The following is a 9,207-nucleotide window of genomic DNA, read 5'->3' on the forward strand; positions in this document are numbered from 1 at the left end:
CATTCCATTCCTTGTATGTTTTATTTACTTCAATGTTAGTTGTATCCTGGTGTATTGAATGATGTAGTTATGAATGCTGATCATGTTACAATGCAGTCATTGTCCGCTCTGCTAGCCACTTCGGTTTCATTTAAAGATGCTACGACAACAGTAGCAGTGGTGGTTTTGCCGCCTATTAGCAGTGTTCCTATTAGTAATGTAAATGTATCAGTTACGGAAGGTATTTTCAAATTGCCTATTATTTGAATTACTTTTGATTTATGTCCCTACATGTTGGTTTGTGGCTTATGTTGCTATGTCACCATTTAGGTACAATTACTGTTTTAGCTGATACACGAACTGTTTCACGTTTATCTACTAGAACTACAAGTCATCGAATGGGCCTTGCAGCCCACTGCAGTTTCGCTTAAAGATGCTACAACACCATTAACCGGAGGTGCATGTTCCTTAGCCAAAAAACAGAAGGTACATGTCTATAACTAAACATTCTAATGATTGGTAATTTGTCGAACGATCCGTTGGCTATAAAATACAACCCATATCAACCAGTTATAACTGAAAAGGAACTTAATGATTTTCACTTGATGGATTCTAAATGAATTAAAACCTTTGTAAATGAAAATTCGAGGTATTTTCGAACTGCTTATTGTTTTAATTTAATTTCGCTTCATATCCTTACATGTTATTATTTTGCTTATGTTGTGATTTTGGTGTTTAGGCATGACGAATGTTATTGCTTATACACAAACTGCTTCACGTATATCTACTAGACGTACAAGGCATAAAACAAACCAAGGATATATTGAGAATATTGATGTTCAAAATGTCATTGCAAGTGGTTTCTCTCATGCTTTATTTTCTGCGTCACCGACACAAACGGCTGTTAGAAACATGTTACGTTATCGTGATCGTGCTGAAATCGTCCCTGTGCAATGGGTGCCTACTTCTGTAGTGCCATCTGCAAATCCTGTGATTTTAAGCTTACCAACGTCAACGTACGTTGTCTCTTTGTCATCCACCTCCAATGTGTGCATTTCAGGTATTCACAATACTCTGCCTTCATTTGTTACCCCAATGTTCTCAAATGTAATAATAATAATTATGTTACTGTGACAGCAACTGCTGTTGAGTAGGCTGCCACAGATCAAGCGTACCTTATCGTCCGACAATGACTGTTGAAGGTTCGTTTTAGAAAACACAAAAGCTGAGTCGATATTCATATTTAAAAACTTTTCATTTTTTCCAGCTATAATATTGGTTGAATAGATTTGTTGATTGTTTATTTAGCCTATGTAGCTTTGGGATACTAACACGTTTTCCTTTGTACATTAATGTTTATTTTCTTTGCAATAGTTTATACTTCATTAGAGTATGTGATATCTGCCGCAACGCGCGGTGACCATAGGCTTGTTATTACAATTAAGAACATTCATTTGTAGACTCCAATTTTTTATTAAAAAAAGTAGTTTAGTCTTTTTATTTACCCCAATTCTTTTCAGCTGCTTCGTCTCCTCCGTGCTTCTATATCTTTCCCCTCCCCTATTTATCTACTTTCACCTACTTCCCATCCCACCAGAAGATTCCACCGCCACCTGCCATCTCCATCGCCACCATGTTTACTCCTACGCTACTTGCCTGAGTTAATTTTTTTTAGGGTTTTCTTTTATCTATATGCAACTGTGCACCCCTATAAACCCCCTGATTTTATCCCCTTTCCCATCGCCCAAACCCTAATTCTAACAAAATAGCAACGACCGCAGAGGTAGACTTTCACGATTGCGCAGCCGATGTCGACGATCTAATGGACGAAGACATTGCTCCTGACCTCGATGCATCATCATCATCGGTTCACATACCTAAACTTAAATCCTCCATCATCGGCGGCTCTGTCACCTATATAAAGGTCGTGGTTTTCGTGAAGAAACTGATACTGAACGTAATAATCGTATGTCTGGTCGTTTTGATTCGCCTAATTCCGATGGTGATCCTGCTCCTGAACGATGCAAGTTGTGTGTACGTGGTTGTACGTAATGAAATTTCATATTTTAATATAATTTAGACTTTGATCGAGTTTTACACTTTTACATTTGTTTAGGTCTTTGTTGAAGTGACGAATCAGCTAAATATAAATTCCTACCTATTAATCGCAGGCTAAAGTTTCAATTTACATGTTACCTAATAGACACAAGTTATGAATAGTTCTAGTGGTATTTTCGACTTTTCACCTTTTTTTTTTTATTAATTTTAACTCAATTTCATTTTTCCAACAAAGGCTCTCACACTTTTTTGAAAAATTTAAATCGACCTAAAGTGTCAAATAATCATTTTTATACAAAATTTTAAATAAACTCCACCCAAATATTCAACGGGTCATATCTTCTCGCTCGCAACGAGTTAAATTTTTCCGACATCATCGTTGAACTCGAAATAATTTTAGGAACACAATGTCACTAGTTATACGCAAAACGGACGTTTTTTAAAAAACGCTAAATATTTGGGGTACTTTTTATACACGTTGATTTTGCGTTAAATTTTTAAAAGTCAGATAATTTCATAGCGAAAAACAGAGATGCACATATATTGTTAATTTAAAATAACATTTAAATCTCTCACGGATTATACCTTTTAGTTCGACTCGAGTTGCGCTTCAACGACATCATCGTTAGCCACAAAATAATTTTACTAAACGCAATAAAATATATTAAAAATCGAACCCACGGCGCGAAGCGAGGGTTCAATAACTAGTTGATATTATTACATTTATGTTGTAAATTAGGGGTTAGTTATTAAAGTGTACGCTTTAATTGATTTCGTATTTCTGATAAAAAAATTTCTCACTTGTATTGTGTTGTTTGAGACTTTATAGCATACACTTATACACATCAGTTTGCTATTTGAATGTTACACTCGCATTAAAACTACTCCGTATCTTTTATGTAGAATGTTGATACATTGTTTTGTGTTTCTATCATATATGTTTAATTGGAAAAATATTAATATCGAAACTACATACCAACACACTTTACCTTTTATATAGAATTTGTAAAACTACAGTAGTTGCTCATGATGATTATTTTGTCGATACGAATTTGTGCAGCAATTGAAGGGTGGATTATTATGATATATATCATTAGGAGTGGCTTCGTACATATTAGGGGTGTTCAAAACCGGATATCCGAAAATTCGGATATCCGAACTTCGGATATCCGAAAATTCGGATAGTGGTTTTGGCCATCCGATATCCGAATCCGAATTTTCGGATATCCGAAATTCGGATATCCGAAAATTCGGATTCGGATATCGGATTATCCAAATATCCGAACTTTTTTTTTTTTTTTTTTGTTGAAAAGCAAACTTTAATCATACTACTTACAAATATATACCTGGGAATACAATATTTACAGTGAGATTCGCCTTAGAATATACATAATGATGTTATAAACAACACAACAACATTACTATAACAATTAACAATAAGAATGAAAGAAAGAGTAAAAACACCTCTTTTATTGAGAAAATAAAAGTGATCTTAAAAAACACTTAATTATCTTGCTTTTGTTGAATCAAGATTCTGCCACTTTTCTTCTTATGTCCATCATCACTTCGATTTCTCAGTTGCAACCCAAATCCAATTTTTCCATGAATCTTTAACTTCTTTAATATTATTAAACTTTTCGATTTTAAATGAAAATACCACACCTTTATTATCCAAGCTTCTCGAAACTTTGGATCTAGAAGTATGGAAGTTGCTTGCTCTTTTCCCAATTGTAGATCCACTCCCCATCCTATTTAATTTACCTGCAGCGTGTATCTTTTCTTTCCCTTGAGAACAATTATTTAAATTGTTTATCTTTTCTCATTAGAATTCTTATTTACAATCGTGGACTTTAATTATTGACTCCCATCGATTTTTTAGATTCACTACCCATCGATTTTTTAGAAGTGCAAAATTATCATATAGATCTAGGGTTGATGATGAAGACTGAAGAGATGAGATGAAGATGTGACTCACAGAGAGAGAGAGAGAGAATTATACAGCCCATTACAATTATATAAACTATGTAATTTTTAATATATACATTTTCGGATATTCGGATATCCGAATATCCGAAATTTTTGAAAAGCGCTATCCGAAACCCGAATCCGAAAATCCGGATATCCGATTTTCGGATATCCGAAAATTCGGATATCCGATTTTTCGGATATTTTCGGATCGGATTTTCGGATTATTCGGATTGCGGATTCGGATTCGGATATTATGAACACCCCTAGTACATATCGAAAGCATTGTGACGTTTTTACCTTTTAACACATTGTGATGTTCTTACCTTTTATGGTCATTTTTTTGTTTTGGATTTGGATTTTATGTTGGTTACCTTATCGGTATGCGGTTTTGTGGATATGCTTTCTGCGTTGTCGTAGTCATATACGTAAGGGTGGGCTAACTGTTATAGTATGCGATTGTGTTCGTTGTGAATGTTTTTAATTTCTGCTATTTAGGTGTACAACGAACGCTATGTATGACAAACTGTAGATTGAAGCTAACACATAATTCTGATTGTATAATACAAGGTATCACGTGTTATGCTCTCTTAACGAACACTATCTACGTACTATGAACCGTAGAAATGACATCATATAACATATAAAAAATCAGGGTGGGCAATGATTGTATAAATTTTTTTTGGGTAACTGTAGGCAATCATTGTGACGGAATAGTTTCATAAGTCCTTTTGTAAAGACGTAACGAAAATGAATGAGTTCACCGCCGCAACGCGCGGTCGGCTAAACGCTTGTTATAACTAATCTTGATAGAAAAAAGCCCCACCATTAAGAAAAAGATACGGGAAATATAATTTCCAAAAATTATAGGGAAGTATTTGACTTTAAAAGGATACCATGCTTATCTCTATTTACTATTTCAATTCCCTCTCTCACAAAACTATCTTTGTTAACCAATTATAAAAAATATTGTTTATCGATTCAAATATTCACACAATAATTAGTATAATTACGACTCAAATCTATATAAATGAATACTCATTATACGGGATAAACATTATACTATTGATTCAACTTTAATCGATTGTATGAGCAGCCAAAAAAATGTCGAACCCTAGCTATGACTACATTCAAGATCTAGATACTCTTAAAGGTATGTATGTTGTTGCAATCATGGATGAAAAGGTATGTATGTTGTTGCTTTCATAACTTTTAATTATATGCCAATTTTAAAATTTAGATATATATAACTATTAATATTGAATGTCAATACGTTTAGATTGCAGTTTTTAATACTCGATATTAATGAGGACGTTGAATTTGAGATTTAATGTAATATTTTTGTTAGATACAAACTATGGAAAGTGTGGCGCCTTCAATGGAAAGTCTGACGCCTTCAATCGTAAGTGTGGTGCCTTCTATGAAAAGTGTTGAGCCTTCTATGGAAAGTGTGGTGCCTTCTACAGAAAGTGTATCGCATTCAATAGAGAGTGTAGCCTTCTACAGAAAGTGTATCGCATTCAATAGAGGGTGTAGCGCCTTATATAGACGCGCCTTTTATGGTAAGTTGGTGCCTTCTATAGAAAGTGCGACGCCTTCAACAGAAATTGTGGCCCCTTCAACGAAAAGTGTGACGCCTTAAACGAAAAGTGTGGCGGCTTCTAAGGAGAGTGCGGCGTCTTTTAAAAGTGTCGTGCCTTTTATGGGTGTCGTCCATGAAAAGTATGGCGCCTTCCACTCATCGGAAAGTTTAGCGCTTTCATCAGAAACTGTGATGGCTACTATGGAAAGTGTGGCGCCTTCGGGGAAAGTGTGGCGCCTTCAAGGAAAAGTGTGGCGCCTTCAAGGGAAAGTGTGGCGCCTTCTAAGGAAACCGAGGCGCCGTCTATTGACAGTGTGTTCTTGGAAAGTGTCGCGCCTTCTATGGAAAGTGTGGCGCCTTCTATGGAAATTGTGGCGCATTCTATGAAAAATGTGGCGAATTCATTAGAAAGTGTGGCGCCTTCAATGGAAAGTATGGCGCCTTCAATGGAAAATGTGGCGCCTTCAATCGTAAGTATGTTGCCTTCTATGGAAAGTATGGAGCCTTCTATGGAAAGTGTGGTGCCTTCTACAGAAAGTGTATCACATTCAATAGAAAGTGTAGCCCCTTATATGGACGCGCCTTTTTTGGTAAGTGTAGTGCCTTCTACGGAAAGTGTGACGCCTTCAACGGAAAGTGTGACTCCTTCAACGGAAAGTGTGACGCCTTCAACGAAAAGTGTGGCGCCTTCAAGGGAAAGTGATGCGCCTTCTATGGAGAGTGCGACGTCTTTTCAAAGTGTTGCGCCTTCTATGGGTGCCTTTTATGGAAAGTGTGGCGCCTTCTATGGAAAGTATGGCGTCTTCAATGAAAAGTGTATCGCCTTTGATGGAAAGTGTGGATCCCTCAATGGAAAATGTGGCGCCTTTTATGGAAAGTGTGGCGCCTTCTATGGAAAGTGTGGTGTTGTCGACGGAAACTGTGGCGTCTTCTATGGAAAGGTGTAGCGTCTTCTATGGAAAGTGTAGCGTCTTCTATGGAAAGTGTAGCGTCTTTTACGGGAAGTGTAGCGTCTTCTATGGAAAGTGTGGCGCCTTCTACGGAAAGTGTGGTGTTGTCGACGGAAACTGTGGCGTCTTCAGCGGAAAGTGTAGCGTCTTTAACGGAAAGTGTTGCGCTTTTAACGGAAAGTGTGGCGATATTATGTTAACTGATCGTATTTCGTTCATTGGCGCTTATTGAGGAAAGTGTGGCGCCCTCTATGGAAAGTGTGGCGCACTCAAGGGAAAGTGCGCCGCCTTCTATGGAAAGTGTGTCGTCTTCCATGGAAAGTATCGCGCCTTTAGTGGAAATTGTAGCGCCTTCTATGAAAGTGTGTCGTTTTCGACGAAAAGTGTGGCGCCTTACAAGGTAAGTGTAGCGCCTTCTACGGAAAGTGTGGCTCCTTCAGGGAAAAGTGTGGCGCCTTCAAGGGAAAAAGGCGCCTTCTATTGATAGTGTGTCGCCTTCTTGGAAAGTGTGACGCCTTCTATGAAAAGTGTGGCGTCTTCTATGGAATGTGTGGCGAACTCATTGGAAAGTGTGGCGCCTTCTAAGAAAAGTGTGGAGCCCTCAGTGGAAAGTGTGGCGTCTTTTACGGAAAGTGTGTCGTCTTCTACGGAAAGTGTGCCCGCCTTCTACGGGAAATGTGGCGCCTTCTACGGAAAGTGTGGTACTGTCGACGGAAACTGTGGCGCCTTCAGCGGAAAGAGTAACGACTTTGAACGGAACGTGTGGCGTTTTCAATGGAAAGTGTGGCGCCTTCTACGGAAAGTGTGGCGCATTCAGGGAATGTGTGGCGCCTTCAGGGGAATGTGTGGCGCCTTCAAGGGAATGTGTGGCACCTTCTATGGATAGTGTGGCGCCTTCTTGGAAAGTCTCACACCTTCTATGGAAAGTGTGGTGCCTTCCATGGAAAGTGTTCCCCGTTTCATGAAAAGTGTGTCTCCTTTCATGAAAATTATAGCGCCTTCTATGGAAAGTGTCGCGCCTTCTATGGAAAGTGTTGCGTTCAACGGAAAGTGTAGCGCCTTACACGGAAAATGTAGTGCCTTCATCAGAAAGTGTAGCGCTTTCAATGGAAAGTTTAGCGCTTTCATTGGAAAGTGTGACAGCTACTATGGAAAGTGTAGCGCCTTCTACGGAACGTGTGGCGCCTTGAGGGGAAAGTGTGGCGCCTTCAAGGGAAACTGTGGAGCCTTCTACGGAAAGTGTGGCTTCTTCAGGGAAAAGTGTGACACCTTCTAAAGAAAGTGGGGCGCCTTCTATTGACAGTGTGACGCCTTCTTGGAAAGTGTCGCGCCTTCTATGGAAAGTGTGACGCCTTCTATGGAAAGTGTGGCGCCTTCTATGGAAATTGTGGCACATTCTATGGAAAGTGTGGCGCCTTCATTAGAAAGTGTGGCGCCTTCAATGGAAAGTATGGCGCCTTCAATGGAAAATGTGGCGCCTTCAATCGTAAGTGTGTTCCCTTCTATGGAAAGTATGGAGCCTTCTATGGAAAGTGTGGTACCTTCTACAGAAAGTGTATCACATTCAATAGAAAGTGTAGCGCCTTATATGGACGCGCCTTTTATGGTAAGTGTAGTGCCTTCTACGGAAAGTGTGACGCCTTCAACGGAAAGTGTGGCGCCTTCAAGGGAAAGTGATGCGCCTTCTATGGAGAGTGCGACGTCTTTTTAAAGTGTCGCGCCTTCTATGGGTGCCTTATATGGAAAATGTGGCGCCTTCTATAGAAAGTATGGCGCCTTCAATGAAAAGTGCATCGCCTTGATGGAAAGTGTAGATCCCTCAATGGAAAATGTGGCGCCTTTTATGGAAATGTGGCGCTTTCTATGGAAAGTGTGGAGCCTTTTTATGTAAAGTATTGCGTCTTCTACGGAAAGTGTAGCGTCTTCTATGGAAAGTGTGGTGCCTTCTACGGAAAGTGTGGTGCTGTCGACGGAAACTGTTGAAAGGACCCGTTCATATACATTATAAACGATTCACAATAGTTGATTACATCGCGAGGTATTTGACCTCTATATGATACGTTTTACAAACATTGCATTCGTTTTTAAAAGACAAACTTTCTTTACATCTAAAATTGACGGCATGCATACCATTTCATATTACATCCAACTATAATTGACTTAATATTAATCTTGATGAACTCAACGACTCGAATGCAACGTCTTTCAAAGTATGTTATGAATGACTCCAAGTAATATCCTTAAAATGAGCTAATGCACAGCGGAAGATTTCTTTAATACCTGAGAATAAACATGCTTTAAAGTGTCAACCAAAAGGTTGGTGAGTTCATTAGTTTATCATAATCAATCATTTCCGTAATAGTAATAGACCACAAGATTTCATATACATAAACGTTTTAATAAAAATATTCTAAGTGGTTGAGCACTTGGTAACCATACTTAACATTTAATCAACGTCGCATATTCCCTTTATTATGAAATCTCACTACACTGTACCAAGTGTAGTCACTGAAACGAAGTACTGTGCAACCGTTGAATACTGGTCGTCCAGTCCGGTTGGGGTTGTCAGGCCCGATAGATCTATCAACAGGATTCGCGTTTACAATACCGCATGTAAATGGTATTTACCAAGCTATTAGGGAAAAATATGCAAAGTGGTTCAACTCAACGTAG

The 9,207-nt window shown here is 38.7% G+C and overlaps 1 protein-coding gene across 1 annotated transcript; it reads left to right on the forward strand.

Annotated features, from left to right (window-relative positions):
• The first annotated feature begins 384 nt into the window (after window positions 1-384).
• LOC139846886 (uncharacterized) lies at window positions 385-1,305 on the forward strand. The gene is made up of 3 exons (XM_071836431.1): window positions 385-465; window positions 719-1,039; window positions 1,117-1,305. Exons 1-3 carry the CDS (start codon window positions 441-443, stop codon window positions 1,131-1,133), a joined length of 363 nt encoding a protein of 120 aa, XP_071692532.1. The 5' UTR covers window positions 385-440; the 3' UTR covers window positions 1,134-1,305.
• The last annotated feature ends 7,902 nt before the right edge of the window (window positions 1,306-9,207 follow it).

The sequence above is a fragment of the Rutidosis leptorrhynchoides genome, chromosome 5 (assembly GCF_046630445.1).
Source record: "Rutidosis leptorrhynchoides isolate AG116_Rl617_1_P2 chromosome 5, CSIRO_AGI_Rlap_v1, whole genome shotgun sequence".
Lineage (NCBI taxonomy): Eukaryota > Viridiplantae > Streptophyta > Magnoliopsida > Asterales > Asteraceae > Rutidosis > Rutidosis leptorrhynchoides.